Genomic DNA, 18,115 nt, shown 5'->3' with positions numbered 1-18,115 from the left:
ATATTTAAAGTTGATGACCAGGGATTATGATTTAAGATGGACTGTATGAAAGGCAAAATTAGGGTGTGCAGCTAGCTATAGGAGTGAAGTTTGTGGATGCAAGATTAGGTATTAGACTGATAGTTGGGGAGGTTACGTGTAAGAGTGGTTTCTAGTATTGTATTGTATTTACATTATCCTAGCACTTCATACTCTTCACAAGGTTTATATCCATGTCAGTGGACGGATAACACATTACTACATCGGTTGTCCTTGGTTGGTAAAGTATGGAATTATAATGTGGCCGATGTGGAAAGTGTGTTGTGTTTCATGAGGAGAGGTGTTTTCTTGTTGCTAGAATCACTTGTGCTTGTACATAACTATCATTATGTATGTTGGAAGACTGTTAGCTTATAATGTAATGTAGTTGAAAAATATTTTGTTCTGATGCATTGTGACCAGAGACATGCACTTGTAGAGGTCTTGTAGCTGTGCCTGTGTGTAGAGTGGGGTGAAGATGGGTGAGCGATAGCTCGGCATATGTTGGTGTCTACCATCTCCATAAGGGTAATTGATTCTGTTTTGTTTTTTAATGCAGGTATGGGCTTGAGGTATCTGTTGAGAAATAACAAGGTCTTTATCACTTTTGCAATGTGTTAGGCTTGTAGCTGTAGTGTGATGGTAGTTTTTAGATTTAAAATCTTGAGTGAATGTCAGGTTTATAACTTGCATATGAGTGTGTTTAGAGTGCTACTTAATGTATGTTGGATGCAGAGTAAAGTGGTTGTGTGGTTTAAAGTTAGGCTTCTGCCAGCAGAAGTCTTGAAAGACTCTAGACCAAGTCTATTGCCAAACTGGACTGCAGCAACCCTACACAAGACATGGATGTTTGCTATGAGAAACCTTTGGTCTCTTTTTAGTAGCAGGGGACAACTCTTGCGTTGTAATTGTGTGGTGTATCAATTAAAAAAGCAATAGACTTGAGTTTAATAAAGATATATTTAACAGGTTCCAGGGTTTTCAATGCAGAAACTGAAATGTAGTAATGAGAACACTCTAAAGGAATAAACATCTATTCAGAACACATATATTTATATTGCTACCCTTAAAATATATGTCAAAGAACTGTAAGAGGGGACAGAAGTTGGTACCAAAAAGGGACAAGGCCTTAAATACCTACAAGTCCTTATGTACTTTTCTTCCATGGCCTGGGCAGAATTCCTAAGTTGGATTTTGCTGATGAAGGGCCCTGGCTAGCACATATGGCGAAATCATGGCCCTAAGAAACCTAGGACCGGAGTTTGAGGAAATGCATAGGCAATATATAATGTCTCCACTAGTTACCTGTTAAGAAGCCACATAAAAATGTCCATAGTGCAAAGAGTGGGGGCAGGTCACTTGTATGTATCCTGCAAGATCGTCAAAGACTGCTGGGAAGTGTTCAGCCACATCACTGGCGAGAAAGGAGGAAAATAACATTCAGTGGCCTCCTTATGTCAAAGGTATCAGATTAACCACAGAAGTCCTGCAGATGTTGTGCCACTATTGTCCTGATGGGGAAAGCAGCATACCAACCTTTACAGGTTTCTACAGGCATCATAAGGAAATAGTTATTTGTCTTTATCACTGTGCTTTTGACCCAGTTTATGTTTGTATTCTGTGGCTGCTTTGGCACAGCCCTCGTATAGAGTAGAAATCACAGTCTGCTGTCATGAGTTGTCACTACAACTATTCTTCTATGTTAAGTATGAGTTTGTCATCCTCCAACCTTCTGATTGTGATCAATGGTGTCCTATTTTGCAGGTGTCCTGAATAGCAAGACTATATTTGTTTAAACATTACACCAACATTGTTAGTCTAGAAATACCTACATTCAAAAGCTGTTTTTGTACCCACCAGTACCATACAAGAGCAGGTACTGGCAATGTGTCATGACCATGTGTTGGATGGTCACTGTGGGATAATCACCACTTTGAAACTACTCGTTTGTTTTTCAGGTGACTAACAGAGTAGATGAAAAATGATATGCGTCCTTAGGTGCATTCATGCTCACTAAACAATATGATTGATTACAAGACATGCCCATACCTCCTGGACACTGGCCTTCTATTGCCACTGGTGTTATTGTGGGTTTCCCAACATATAAAGGCCTGTTTAGATGTGACTGTGGACATCTGTAATAAGATGGCTCACAAGTTGCCTCTCAAAAAGGGTTTTCCATTTGAAAACACTTTCCTTCTTGCTGACATATTTTATTTATATGTTCTCTCAGTGCCGCACTTGTGATCTTGGGTATTAGTATAACTCCTTTTTCTGGAGAACTACTTATAAGGATCTTTTTAACGGACAAGACTTCGAGGAAGGTGCATCCTGTGTTCCAAGAATACCTGCTCAAGCCTTTCAGTAAGAGTCCTGTTTTCCTCTTCCTCTCCTAATCAATGATTGTGAAGTGGCTGAAGCCTGACTCTTGCATCTGCCATGCACATCTGCAGTAGTTGGTGGCCCAGGAAAATTATTTGGCAAGTGAATGCTTTTTAGGAGCTTGCTACATGTGTCCACATTCTAACTCTCTGCATCTGAGCATTTCATGCTTCCTGTTTCATACATATGTCTGGCGTGGGAGGAGAAGAGCTCTCACACATCACCTTCTTAGGAATAGAACACTCAGTAATCTACTTTCGTGAATTGACAAAGCTAGGAGAAAGACATATTATGACTCAGACAGTGGGCTAAATGGCTTCTTCCAAGCTTTGGTGCAGGTGCCCCTGCAATTGAGAATAAGAGACCACTCTGTTGCATCGATGACACTCGATTAGTCTTCTTTCTCACTCTGCCTCTCCCTTGAGTATGGGGTCACCACAGTATGCCTCAGAGCTTGCTTCCTTGCTGTGTATGGTCTCCGGTGTGATGTTCAGATGAACTTGGCCCTTTCCCTTCTCAAAAGCCTGTAGTTAATAATCTTTGGATGATGCTTGACAGCAAGTTAAGCATGGACCTACAAATTAAAAAATTGGCGGCATGTTGTTTTGGCCTACTGCACAGTCTAAAGAAAATACTATGGCCTCTACCAGACTATGCAGAAAGCCGTTGTCAAGGCAATTATCATCTCTTGTCTGGACTATAGCAACCCACTTTACCTTAGAGTGAAGCAGTATTCCTTTAAAAGGCTGCACACTGCATATACTCAAGTTTCAATCAGTGTCCTCTCATTTACCCTTACTTCACAGGGTACTTTTTGAGAAGTCACATAAGAATGTCCATACTGCAGAGATTGAGGGCAGGTCATCTGTGTGTATCCCTATGTATTACCTATAGGGCCTTTTCACACACCGGTCCTAGGGTTCTTAGGGGTATGATTCGGTTATATGTGTAAGCCAAGCCCTTTTGTCAGCTAAATCCTATTTAACAATTCTGCCCAGGGTTAACAGAGCCAGAGCTGGAGGTCAGTCGTTTAGCTACTTAATCTCCAGACTCAGGAATTCTCCCCCAGTTGAGCTTCGCATGAGCCCCAGTAAAGTTATTTTCAGGAAAAAGTTGAATATATGGCTTTTTTAGGAAAGTGTTAATGGGTGTATGGATATGTCTACATACTAATTGTTCTCTGATAGTGTGACTTGGGTAGCACGTGCTTGCATTGCCTCTTTCTAGATCTGAAGTAAGCCAAAAACTTTCTTTTTTAATGAAAAAACACATAGTTGTAGTGGACTTTGGATTTGCCTCCTTCAGCTATTGTCTTGAGCCTTTGGCAGTCACATCTTGGCTTAGTTCCACAATAGCTTTATAGTCTCACTGCCTTTGTACAACTGCTTGGGTGCCTCCTTTTGGCTCCACTGGGATGCATGAGGGACTATTTTACATCTGAAAATCATCATACATTCAATATTTATTTCTGAAGAGCACAGTAACTCATCACACATTTGTTACATTAACACTCCTCTTCCCTGTCATCGGGTTCTTCTTACTTTCTACATGCCCAGTTTTAGAGCATTAGGTTTTTAGTTGACATTTTTACTGTGGTAGAAATGTTCATTTTATTTATGTCATTCACAACATTCATTTGTGCTGTTTATCAATTTCCTACGTTGTCATTTTAGATGTGCTAAGCAACGGAATGAGACTGTTGAAATAAAATGTTTTTTAGTGAGAAATACCTTTTTTGTCTTAGTGCAGTTTATCTGTGTGGTATTGAAGAGAATGTAAAAGGCTTACTTCCAATAACCATGGTGTTCCTTGATTCATTTTTAGAGACTGTTAGTAACCCAAAGCATTGACTCCAGTTCACTATGTATGATGTGGGGTTCTGCTGGGCTGCATTAATCTATCTTTCACATTCAAGCGTTGTTGCATTGAACAAGTTCACTAGTGTCATCCATGGATGGGAAAACAAAACTTGTGGAGCTAAACCAAAGTCATAGTTTACACATCACAAGAGAATGCATTACCTCATCTCTTAATTCTTCGTTTAGTCCAAGCCGGAAGTGTTATCTCAGTTATCTCTGAGGCCTTTTTATTAAACCCCAGCACTTAATAAAAGACCTTCTTGGTTCCCAGCTGAATGTTGCACTGTGCTTCTTCAGCATTAACCTTCGCATACTGTTAGGCAAATATTTGTTTCAAGGCTGCTTATAAGATGTCAAAGTTGTTTAGAAGACATGTAAATATCTACAAAGCCTATACAAGAGAAACCTCCATAATGCAATCCTCTCAATACTAAATTTTAGATCCAGCTTCTGCAAACCGGGCTGAACCAAAGGCAAAACGGACAACCTCAACATTGAGAAATTCTTTCATTTTGGAGGGATCTTCGTGAATGTGGAGCTTTCCCAAACCATTTGTGTCAAGTCATGTGGGTAGCCAGTGCTTGACTTAGATGAACATTTACTTTTTGGCACTGATTAGTGTTCACCAGCCCGAGTGTGGGGCCTCTGGTGTTCACCTCAAAAGAGGATTTGGGGCTTTGCTTTCTGACTAGTCTCCATGATTGCTCCTGTACTTCATGTTTTATTAAAACTCCAACGTGAAGCAACTAATTTGTGTCTCCATGAATGTATTGCAGGAAAAACAGGAGTAAGCCAAAGCATGACTTTCACTTACTAACAATATTAGCGTAGTTGGATTTCCAAGACCAAAGTACTCCGTGGTGCCGAGGAGTGCTGCTTGTAAGAGAGCTGAGCAGAATCAAAATGAGACTGTCGCAAACAAGCAGAATCCAACAACATACAGGAGCAGGATCAGAAACCAAAAGATGGGGTCAAAACAGTAGCAAAAAGAGGGCATGGAACTCCTGAAAAAATGGATCTGACGCTACAATGCTCAGATTACTAGGACTTAGCTTTAGTACTATCAGAAGATTTAACACCTGGTGAAAACTATTTGACAATATTGTCCACCATATTCTGACATGTTGCTATGAGTGAGTTTTCATACTGGAATAAGGCAGTGTATTGTAACACTGCATCACATTGAGAGCTGTATTACATACTCTGCATTAGAATACTGCTACAATATGCACCAGGAGAGCACTCATTCAGTCTGTTGGCTGCTTCCAATTTCCCTACTGTCCAGCTCCACACAGTCAAGAGAGTGACAACCAAGATAAGTCTGGACTAACAGACGGAGGTCTATAAAAATACACTGCCCATCTACACTGCTCAGATATGGAAAAAGAGGTGCTGGGCGCAATAATAGCCACCACCACTTTCTTCTGCCCAAGACCTGGGACACGATTGCCAATCATACTGCAGTAGATCTAAACCCAAAGCCATGCATAGCTGTGCTTATAGCATGCATGTATCCATGGAGTCTGTAACGTTCAGGCATCAAAATAAAAAAGAAATGGAAAATTGACACCTGGAACTTGATACCTCAAAGTGCACAATGGGCACTTTGTGATGCAGAGGTTAGGTTGTAAGAAACTAATGTTGAGCTTGCAAGTATGAACCTAAGACTGGCAGTGCGGGCGGCACTGTGTAGGGGTGTGTTAAGTTTGAGTGTAAGAGTAACTGCCAGTGGTATACAACACATCACTAGTATTAGGGGGAGAAGGGACCTTTTAGGTAACAGACACTTACATCCTGAGGTGTGATGTTAGGGTGTAAGACTGTCAGCATAGGGGGGAGCTTGCGAGAGTAATATGCATGACAAAAGTCCTGGTAGGGGGTGGGTAGAGTTTAAGGCTGACTGCCAGTTGTCTGGATTTTATGTTGGTAGATTGTTGGGGAAGAGAGGAAAAGGAATGGGAGACTAGCACTCTGTGGGATGGCGGAGATGAGCACAGAGGCCTAGCAGCAGGGTGGCAACTGTGAGTAAGACTGATGTAGTGTAGAGTGTAGAATATGGTTACCAAATGATTTGATGTTGCTAGGGCACCTAAAAAGCAGTGGTTTGTAAATGGAAACTTAAGGGCTGGAAAAAGGTGAGTCTAAGTTGCATTCAGTCATATCTTATCTCAAGTGTAGGATCTTTTTAATGTATGTGTCTTACACTGGAAATTCAATACTCTTATTCAGTCTTCATTCACGTATCACTATTTTCCTTCTAGGAGAGCTGTAGCTCAGAAATGCCCATCTCCTCCAATGTTCAACTTGATATCGATTGGAGGACAGCACCAAGGTAATGCAATAGTAGCTTTGCTGTTCCTGTCTCTGCAGAAGAGTCTGATTTTTCTGTACACATATAGTGTGGCTTCCTTGTACTGTGATCAGTGCCTACTGTGACCAGAGCTCCTTCATCCGAACTTAGGGCCTGATTTAGATATCCTGTCTGCAGTATTACAATTCCATTATATCCTATGGACATCATAATTCAGCGCTCTGGATATCTGTCATGTTAGTGACAGAGTAACTCCATCCACCAAACTCTAAATCAGGCCCTCAGTTTGGTAAGATCTCTGCTCCGTAATTAAATTGTGATTCGACTTTGGGGCTACTGCCATTTTTTTTTTGTGAGTGCTCAGCATGTCAGTAACTAAAATGCAGTTGGAGTTGTTGACTAGTAATGGTACAGTGCAGTCAGAGCCCTGAGGAAAAAAACATATTTATTTGGTTGTTTCATACAGCACCATTACGAGGTTTGTCACTTGATGTCCAGTAATGTCATGAGGGATTATTTGTGCCACTCTAGTCTTCATGGATGATTCTGAGGTGCTCAAGCTAGACAGATAAGAGATTATCCCAAGAACGTGATATGTGATATCGGAGCATGTGGACAACCCAGTGTGGCCCTTTCACTCGTCAAGAGCAAGTTTTGGTAACAATAACATTTTTTTCCTAGTTACAACTTGCTCAGAGTTGTGTATGGGGCATCAGTATAGTTGCAGTGTTCTCATAGGGTTTAGTCTGTACAGGTAATGAGGCCAGTCTCACGCAGACACTAGAGTTGGTGTGGTCACAACTGAAGGTCCTTACAGCTAAGTTGTGGTTAAAAACCTGGTTCTCTAGGGTGCTGTGAACATTTTGGGTAAGTTGTTACAAAGTGGTTAGAACTCAGTGGAGAGTACAGTGCAGTCAAACCTCTAGAACAACATTTCCCAAACTGGGTCGTGAGACACAGACGGGTTGCCAGCCAATTTCTGGTGGGTTGTGCAAGAGCAATAAATAAGTACTCCCAACCATGACTTCGGGTGAAGGTTCCAATATTTTTTGCTGCAGTGTTTTTTACTTCACAAATCCATTTTTTCAGAGAATGTTCTCACAATATGTGATTATATGTAATCATCACTTGTGTATGACTTTGACTCATAATTTGAGAAATATGAATGTGGCCTAACGGCCAGAGCTGCTGAATTTGTATCTGAGAACCAGGTTCAAGTCCCAGCGATGGCTTTGTGCAAATCGCTCAATCTTGTGTGCTTAAAATAAAATGAATCTGACATTTTGAAATGTAATCTGGTGCTCATGTTAACTGCTCCAATGCCCTCTAGCAGTGTTTATGCTATTTAAAACTGATACGTAGAATCTAAAATGCACCACGGGGCCTTGTTTTAACACAAAATTGTAAATGAGGCCCTATCCCTTTCTGTGATGCAGATGGGTTGTTTCAAATTTGCTAAAATCATTGGTATCAGCATTAAGATTTTTCAGAAGCCTTGTGATTTTATTGAGCAGATGCCACATGCAAGCACCCCAATCTGAAATGTGTTCCAATTTCAGTGTAGCTCACTGTCTGCCACATTTATGGGCAGATCAATATCTTGGCCACAGTCTGATAAGGGGATGTTTATGGGTGTGGTCAAGTTTGTGATATTTACAAACAATTGCTGTTAGAGAGGAACACACCAAATTGCTAAGAGTATATTATTTTGGCATTTTTAAACCCTGTGTACCAATACATTGAAAAACGACCCCCACCACCTGTCTGTTAAAGCTATGTGGATTGCGAAACTGTGTTGTTCTGAAAATTGGGTCGTGGTTCTAAAAGGTTTGGGAAGCATTGCTCTTTATGAGTTCATCCATAGTTCCTTCTTGAACCCTGAGTGAGCACTTTTCAGTCAAAGTCTATGGTCCTTGCTTACAGTGCTACTCTTGCATCCTACAGGTGTCTATGGGTTACCTCACTGCCCAAGTGTAATTTCTACCATCTGTGACTGGATCAGGAAGATACTGAATACTGCTGCATACACCAAGGAAGCACAGGAACAGTGAGTATATGGAGACAGCAACCCAAGCAGAGAGAAGTGCTAGTGCCCTTGAAAAAAGGATCACAAAGTAGGAAGAGTGCCCTGTGGGAATTGCAAGTGCAAAGCAGGGAGTTTATTTGCAAGAACAATGAGTGCAAATCTGGGAATTCACATGCAGCAGCAGATTGCACAAAGCGGGAAGAAAGACCTGGAGCAACAGAGTATGGGATATTTCCTCCCGGACTCAATAGCAGAGGGCATGGAATCCCCTTTAGTGGGACGAGAACCTGTAGCAAGGTGTTTATCTGAAGGAACTGAACTTTATAGTAGGCTGCAACTTCAGCAAAAGCATACTATGATATGTAACCTTTCTATAGCGAGAAAGTGCATCTTGGACGACCAGGCAAGGGAGTGAGTCTTGCAGAGTGCAAAGTAGATATATAGCTGCAGGTATGTACCTTGCAGGAACAGAGTACAAAGTGCATCGAGTATGCCTTTATAGCATAAAAAAAAAAAAGAAAAAATCACCTGTAAAGTAACAGAAATGCACACTAGGTTCACCTTCAACTGTTCAAGAAGTCTCTCCAGAGGTTTCAATGGTACCCTAGAATCACTGTAAGAAAGAGGGCCCAGAGCAGCCTATGCTGGTAAAGCATCTACACATTTCTTAACTGTAAATAGTTTCACTGTAAGGACGAGTCGACAGGTTTAGGTGCAAGCTGTGGGGTGGCCTGACAAGGTTCCTTTAATATCTCATGGCATGAGGTAATCCTCCCTCTTGAAAGGGTCCAGCATGCTAGTTGTATCTTAGGTTAGTGTATACAGTTTTTGTTGTGCATCATTTTTTGCTTTACATGTGCATTCTGTCACCACTGGTCTGCATTTTTAAGCAGCCCTATTAGAATGTAAACCCCAGTATGCCTGGTAGCCAAAATGAAATTGTTCCCATACAAGAAGAAAATGCTGGTATTTGATGACTGTCTTGGAAATGGTAGAATAAAAGGAAGAGCTGTATTTGTATGAATGGGCTTGAAAAGGACCCTTTAGTGCTTCAAAGAAATGTCAACATATTTTATGTCACCCTCACTTCTTTAGTCCACATCTCAGTTGTCATCTTTCCTTGATTACACCCCAGTATGCATTGCAGCCATGATGCAGTCCACATAACGTGTGTGAGAAAGACATAACCACCTCCTGCAAATTGAATACCAGTTAAGCATTTTAATTAAAGATGCACCTTTTTGATTGCCCATATGTTGAACTGTGTTGGGATCAGTATTTTTGCTCTCCTTTAAATGCCTATTTGAATGCACACTATTTGCTGTGGTTGTTGTAAAGATTTTGAGGTGGAACACACCAATGTTGCCTCTCTCAATTGAGTAGCAGGCTTACTCTAAACTCTGGACTGCTGTGTCTGACTGCATTGTTTGCCTGTAACTGCTTAGAAGAGTCTAGTGGAGTCTGGAACCTTCCAAGAACCCTGTTTCTCTAGACTCATCTGTGCACTGGCCATCTGAATTGATGCCTCTGTGTGGGGTATTATAACAAACATTGGGTAAGCCATTAGGTCTCACCTTTGGGGCCTATTGACTTTGACAATGTTTTTGGTGATGCTGAATAACACTGGGAGCAAAGGGAGAAGCTCGGGGGTGAGAGAGCAACATGAGCATTAGGTAGGGGAGAGAAGCACACGAGGGAGACAGAAAACACATGCATTCACACAGACTGCTTAAACTAAAAGTAAAACTATTTTGCTAAAAGTCAGCAGTAAAAGGTATAAAAGCTAGCCACTCAGTTTGTAAAGATGCTAGACAAACACAACATTCACAAGATTCAGCATAGAGACCCTTTAAATAATAAGCAAACAAATGGGAGTGGCAATAAACCCAACCCATGGTATGCAAGCTAAAAGCCCATGTAATCCCACAACATTTTGCAAAAAGACAACTGTGCTGTATGGTAGGCTTGTCCTAAGAAGAAATTGGGTGCACAACCTTTCTTGGATGGGTGGGGGGGGGTGCTGGTGCTACCAGCCAGTCGGTGTCCTCTAAACGGCCCACCCTGATAGGCAGTGGGCTTCTTGCGGCAGCAATTCACTATTGATGCTGGAGAGTATGCATATGCCTCAGTTAAGGGGTAAATTGCACAGTGTTTAGTGACCCCTGGTGTCTGACCATACATTGTGATAAAGTTACCCTTGGCTGCCAGTGCTACAGAGTGATGGCTTCTCTCCCTGATACTATAAAGCTCTAACTACATTTCTGTAAATACTCATTAAAGATTTTATTTTATTACCTCTAATGTAATTCTGCAGACCTCTTTTTATATCTCTGATCCCATTCCTGTGCCCTCAGTGGGGCATTTGTCTCCCTTTTGACTTTCTCGTGTGTTTGTGTTTAGCTTTCATCTAAAGAAAAGAAACAGTTATGGGGCAGAGTTAGAATCTCAAAAGAACATAGTACAAATCATAAATTGAGTTGTAAAGGTTTTAATCTAAGATGAACCTCGTATTGGCGAGAACAGTGTTCGAAAATCATAAAGAAGCAAGCAGGAAAGGCACTCTTTATCAAGAGGAGAAAAAAAGTGGAGTGCGTTCCACCAAGTTTCCCACATATGTCTCTGAACAAATTGCTGCTATTTTATATAACAAACTTTTATGTCACAATAAAAAAAATTGCCACAAAAAAATCCAAATTTTGACATGTGCTGCTAATAGAAATTAAACTATATTGATTGGACAGGCTATGGAGAATGACTTAAGGAATAGTTTTTTTTTTGTAATTTGTTGTGATAGGTTCATCACTGGCCTCACTCCCTCTGGTAGCAAAGATCATGCTGTCATGGTGCATTTCTGTTCTGACTGGGACAGGCGGACTCTGCTTCATCAGTATCCAGGCTCAGAGCAGCACTATATGCTTTCAAGGGCACTGAGAAGTCAGACGTTATTTTCAGACTGTAGCAAAAGTGTCTGTGTGTGCGCTTCCATGCATGCACACTTTGCGACGAAGCATGACTTCCCTGACTGAAAACGTTTGAGAATAGGCTTACATCCAGATGAAATTATATTCTAGTATTAAACAACAGGTTTATGTTTGGTTGAAAGGATGTAATCAGACTTACTTTGAGTGTGTTTTTGGCAGTGTGCTGGAAAATGCCACGCAGCATAGTAAAACCAATGTCAAAATCTGCTTCTTGGTAGATAGATGTTCCGAGCATGTGTTGCTGTAGATACGCATGTTCTACATACCCCTACCATCTGGTGTTGAGTTTAGACGTTTGCTGGTTGTTCTTCTTTGAAGAAAGCTTTCTAGTCACATGATGCACTCTGAGTCTGGGCCTACTGTGCAACGTTCTTGGGCACCAGACTCCATGTTAGAACTTTTTTTTTCACGCCATTGGGTTTGGACGTGTACCAACAGGCCTTCGGGACTCAACGTGTTTTTCATGTTTATTCGGGCCCATGAGGTGAATTTTGAGACCCAGCGTTTGAAAAAACCTCTGTTGTCCACGTTCTTCTCTCCTTGACAGTATCTGGGGGCCAACACACACTGCTTTAGCCCCCGAATGCCAGGGCCCTCATGCCCTCCCCAGGGCTGTGTGCCCCTTTGCATCATCAACTTCCACACATGAGACTGCACAGAGGTTAATAGAACAGATGGCCTTTCAGTACTGCACCCAGTGCCAGGCAAAGTACCCGTAGTCGGATAGCCTTAAGGCTGACTCCCTTGGGTCGAGCCCAGCAAAACATCACAGTTTCCCGGATTGATGCTGCCTCTGAGAATGGAACCCTTCAAGGGTGTCAAACTCTCTCTTGGCTGTCAAGCCCCAAGGCCACCATGAAGCCTCAACTCCGTTAGAAGCCCAAGACCCCTTTAATGCTGGTGTGCAAGCTCCCAGCGACTTTGAGGTCCTCGTCTCCACCAAGAACAGCCTATATAACTGGTTCCAACTATTCAGAGCAGCCAGTCTTCCAAAAGCTACAAGAGAAGCTTAAGGCAGAAGCATCTTTTTATCTATCCCCTATACTAGGAAGATTTCGGTAGACCACCCCACCGAAAACCCTCAGACACTTTGCCTCAAAAAAGAGAACAGCATTTGCATAGGGACCTGCATCGGAGGACCTTGCAGGTCCCATGACCAAGAAGCATAGAGACACGGGCACTAGTCCTCTCCCTTATGCTCCTCCTCTTTCATCACCACCTTCTTCACCTCAACCACCCCAATTTACACTGCATTCAGTGTCTCCACCAGAGTCCCTAGATGGAAGCCCACAATCTTCTAATGACCAGAGCAGTCATTATGGCTCTTCCGGATCCCTATGACACACCCTTAAAGCCAGGGCCACAGATGACCCTTGGGACAACTGCTGTGTCGACCCAGACCTCGACCGTTACCCCGTCAGGGCATCTACTCCTGATTGTACCACGGCGTATCACCCCGTCATCCAGTAGGGTATACACCTCCCCCACAAGGCAGATTATTCTCTGTAACTCAGAACAGATGGTGGAATTTCTGCCCATTTAGAGGGGTATGCTCAAGTCTGCCCGGAGACATCCAGTGAACCCGTCAAGGCCAGGGTGGTAACATCCTGGGTGGAGAAGAAGTTCAAGCCCTCATCCGTTACCCTGGAAGTATCAGGGGCTATGTCCAAACTGCCTTTTTGGTTGTGCACACTGCCTGCAAACTGGCTTCTGCACAATTCATAGGCAACATCCTGCCCACTGCCAAAGAGAGCAAGAAGCTGAACACAGTGGGCAAGAGGGTGGTCCCCAGTAGTGCATAACCAGCTCTATCGGACTCCTCTCCTGCTACCATAGAGCTCATTGTGACGAAATGCAGGAGTTTGTCAAGCATTTCCCAGAGGAATTTCGAAAAGGGCAGAGGAGGTCATCTGAGGGCAAAGCTATCTCCAACGCTAGTATCCATTGCACCCTTGATGCCACAGATGAAGCTTCCTGGGGAGGCGAGGAGGGGAATAACACCAGTGTTCTTCTCCAATGCCTTGTCTGGCTATGTATCTTGGGGTTTAAGCCAGGTTCAGCAGCCTGACCTTTGAAGGGAAATACCTGTTTGGGCCACAGGTTGATGAGATGTTCGAGAAGATAAAGCACACCAATATTGCTAAATCGATGGGTGCCCTTCAGACCTCTTTTTCCAGAGGCTCCTTTCAGAGGTCGGAGCCTCGAGGAGGCACCAAGGACACCTGTCCCGATTACATCCATTCTTATCTGTGGCAGCAACAGCCTTCCTACCTGTAGGCAGGCAGTGGCTACATTAGAGATGCCTACTGTGGCAATAACAACATAGGCAGCAGAAGGGGTGACACCGACTTGCCATACCCAGCCCACCCTTCCCACCTTCCTTCCAGCCCTGATCACACATCACCTTTTGGAGGGAAATTGCAGCATTTCCTCTCCCACTGGAATGAAGTCGCATCAGATCACTGGGTTCCGGTGGTGGATAATTATGCCTACTGCCTAGAACTTTTCACAGCACCTCCCAAAATCCCACCCCACACACATAGCCTCAGCAAAGAACATCTCAGCCTTCTAGAAAAAGATGTCTAGGTGTTCCTCCACAAAGGAGCCATAGGAAGAGTGCCTCCTCACCACCAGAGCAAGGACGTCTATGATTTTTACTTCCTCATCCCCAAGAAGGATGGCTCCCTCATGCCAGTCTTGGACCTCAGGGCCCTTAATCGATACATCCTGTCAGAACACTTCCATATGACAACCCTGCAGGATGTTGTACATCTGCATCAACAAGGTTACTACATGACGGTGATGGACCTCAATGATGCCTGTTTTCACATCCCCATCAATCCCACCCGCCGGTGCTACCGCCGCTGTGTGGTAAGTGGCCGCCAATTCCAGTTCAAAGTCCTTTTTTGGGGGTTATCACTGGCTCAAAGAGCCTTTTACAAGTGTCTAGCAGTAGTAGCTGCCTCTGTGAGGAGGAAACTCATCCACATTTTTGTCTGCTTCAACAATTGTTTAAGAGCGCAGGCAAGCAGCAATGCCTAGCTCACACCCAATCTGCGATCTCACTGATTCACGGCCTAGAATTCACTATAAATGCCACCAAGTCCCACCTACAACCCCTGCAATTCTAACTCTTCCTGGGCTTTATACTCCACGCAGTCATAAGCAAAGCCTACCCAAGCAGGCATGGGGTGCTGGCATCCCAGCAGCTCTTATCTCTTTCAGCTCAATCCTAAAATCACTGTCAGAACTGTCATGTGCCTCCTAGGGATGATAGTCTACTGAATCACAATTGTGCCATTCCCCTGTGCCGTTTGCAAGGATGTCTCTTGGCTCAATGGTCACAAGAGGAGGGTCACTCGAAAGATCTTGGTAAAGGCCAGCATCCATTTTTCTCTGCACTGGTGGAACAGCAACAGCTTGTTGCAAGTAAGGTCTTTCTCAGACCCTGTTCTGCAAGTCCCCATTATCACGAAAGCCTCTGACCAGCTAGGGAGCACAACTTGATATAGTGGTGTGACCCCACTCCCCTCCCCCCACCACTCAATCACCAGGGACAGCACATCATTTACCTCAAGCTGGTAGCCGTGTCTCACACTCAAAGCCTTCCTTCAAGTTATTGAGAGCAAGGTTGCCCTTATCAGGACAGACAACATGACCACAATGTATTAATTTTAGAAATAAGGTGGCATACACTCTCACCTGCTCTCAGCATTAGCACAGTTGATCTGGCACTAGCCTCTCCGCCACTGCATACACCTTCCTGGCATTGAACAATTACTTGGCAGATCTGCTCAGCAGGAAACACCAAGTCTATGAGTGGGAACTCCACCTGCAAGTTCTGCTCAAGTACTTTCAACAAACACTGGGCACCCCACAGGTACATCTGTTTGCCACCCCTGAAAACACAAAGGCCCTCATTATAACATCGGAGGTAAAAACCACCTACTGCCGCTGCGACGGCTGCCGAAAGACCGTCGCCGCGGCTACCAGCCATCTGCCATAATATGACTACAGCCGGATTTCCGCCACAAGAATGGCGGAAATCCGGATGTGGACATACTGGCGGTTGGCGGTAAGGTAGCACTGCTACCACCAGCAGTGCCACACCAGTAGACTGCGCCAGTCGTATTATGAGAAATAATACGGCCTAGCAGTGTTCTGCTGGTGGTAGCAGTGCCCCGTCCCGTCTCCTGCCAGAGGACCCTCTGGATCCAGGTAGGTCGGGTCTTTGACAGGGGAGGGGGGGTGGATGAGTGTTGTGTGGGTGGGGGGGTGTGTGAATGTAGGTGTGTGCGTGAATGTGGGTGTGTTTAGAGTGTTGAATGCGTGTGTGCATGTACGGACATGTGAGTGCGTGTATGTTGTGAAATGTGAATGCGTGTCTACCTGTATGTTTGGAAACGTGTGCGAATGTGTGTGTGATTGGATGTATGCATGCGTGTATGTATGTGGGAATGGGTGTGTGCATGCGTGTGTGTGTGTGAAGGGGGCGTGGATGTAGAGGGGGTGGGGGTTTGGAGAGGTGGGGGGTATGTGGAGAGGTGAGGGTGGAGACCCCTATCAGTGACAGGGAAGGAATGTAGGTGTGTGCGTGAATGTGGGTGTGTTTTGAGTGTTGAATGCGTGTGTGCATGTACGGACATGTGAGTGCGTGTATGTTGTGAAATGTGAATGCGTGTCTACCTATATGTTTGGAGGTGTGTGCGAATGTGTGTGTGATTGGATGTATGCGTGTATGTATGTGGGAATGGGTGTGTGCATGCGTGTGTGTGTGTGTGTGTGAAGGGGGCGTGGATGTAGAGGTGGTGGGGGTTTGGAGAGGTGGAGGGGTATCTGGAGAGGTGAGGGTGGAGACCCCTATCAGTGACAGGGAAGGAATTCCCAGTCACTGATATGGCCTACCGCCATGGTTTTCATGGCATTATAAATGCCACAAAAACCATGGCGGTAGGCGGGGTCATAATCCTGCAGGCGGCACAATGGTGGGCGCCGGGCTGGAGATGGACATCTCCAGCCCGGTAGCTGTTACCGCCGTGGTGGTCGGAGTGGTACATTGGCGGGTTGGCTCCAGCCAACCCGCCAATGTCATAATGTGGCGGTAAGTACCGCCAGCCTGTTGGTGGTACTACCGCCACATTATCGTCAACCTCTGGGGTCATAATGACCCCCAAAATGCCTAAACTTCGCCTCCTGGTAGACACTCACAGTTCATGGGCTATGCACAATACATGAACTGTTCAGGAATCTTCGCCTATGCTTTTCCACCTTTCCCACTGTGTCCATATGTAGTATGGAAGATGCGGTGAACATTTGTAATATATTTCCTGGTGGACTCCTTGTGCGCCAGACAGCCCTGGTAGTCCAAACTTCTCAAGATGTCCATCAGCCCCATGAGAAGCTTGTCAACAGGCCAAACTCCTCACACTGGACCAAAGCCAGATCAGACTCCCAGACCCTAAGCGACTCACTCTAGCTTTCTGGTGCCTGAGGTGTTAGAATTTAGTTACAAGCATTTCCCGCAAGAATGCATGGAGATACTGCACAATTTTGCAGACCTACCACGCTGGCTTGCTATGCAAAATAGAAGCGGTCCATCCTTTATTGTATCTCCAATCCCCTGGACCCTCTTAAACCTAGCACCCAGGATATCACTTGTTATCTTATCCAACTACAAAAGTCAGGCTTCCCCGCACACTTCCATACAGTTGCTTCTAGTTGTCATTGCTGCATACATGCAAAATAGGGAACACTTCTTCCTTGTATGCACCCCAGTCATGAAAGCGTTTAAAGATGGCCTTAAGAGGGTCATCCCCTGATGGTCATCCCTGCCTCTGCACAGACACTCAGTGTGGTGCTTTCCATGGTTATGGGTTTCCCCCTTTGAACTCTTGTCTCTTACAATTCCTACCCTGAAAAGTAGCTTTTCTCATAGTTTTGAACTCCCTCAGATGCATAGGTGAATTTCAGGCCCTTCATTCAGGTCCACAGGGACATGGTAATTCTCAGAACCAATCCAAAGTCCCTCCCAAAGTGGTTTCCCCTTTCCACCTCAACCAAACGATAGAGATGCCAGTCTTTTTCCCTCTACCAGAATTGGTACCGGACAGGGCTCTTCGTAACTTAGATGTTAAGCATGTTCTCATGTATTACATCGACAGGACCAAGCCTTTCCACAGGTCCAATCAGTTGTGTGTAGCCTTTATAAAGCCCAACAAATGCCAACCTATTTCTAAATCTGGTATGCCAGATGGATAGTCTGGTACATTCAAATATTCTACCAAAAATACAAGTGTGCTCTTTCTGATAGCTCTTGGGCTCACTCACTTCACATTAGGTAGCCCAGTTGACTCTTTGCCTCCTGGTGTCTTCGAGGTGGAAAATTGCTAATTACACTGGGCCAAAAGCTCTAAGCAGTCCGGTCTCTTAACAAAAGGCCATTGCGCATGGTCGCGCCTCCCAAAAAAAGTGACTGTATTTTGATTTGTTTTAGTTGATTGGTAAATAAATAAAAAAACTAGCATAAATATATATTTTT

At 44.1% G+C, this 18,115-nt stretch overlaps 1 protein-coding gene across 1 annotated transcript in view; it reads left to right on the top strand.

The window, feature by feature from the left end:
• PPT1 (palmitoyl-protein thioesterase 1) overlaps positions 1-18,115 on the top strand; it is a 97,012-nt gene that overhangs the window by 39,384 nt on the left and 39,513 nt on the right. The window contains exons 4-5 of the mRNA XM_069223444.1: positions 6,521-6,591; positions 8,515-8,617. Coding sequence (XP_069079545.1) covers positions 6,521-6,591; positions 8,515-8,617 — 174 coding nt within the window. The remainder of the gene's footprint in view (positions 1-6,520; positions 6,592-8,514; positions 8,618-18,115) is intronic.

This window comes from Pleurodeles waltl, chromosome 3_1 (assembly GCF_031143425.1).
Source record: "Pleurodeles waltl isolate 20211129_DDA chromosome 3_1, aPleWal1.hap1.20221129, whole genome shotgun sequence".
NCBI classification, from domain to species: domain Eukaryota; kingdom Metazoa; phylum Chordata; class Amphibia; order Caudata; family Salamandridae; genus Pleurodeles; species Pleurodeles waltl.
The sequence above is the reverse complement of the archived record's forward strand: the minus strand, read 5'-3'. Positions and strand labels throughout refer to the sequence as shown.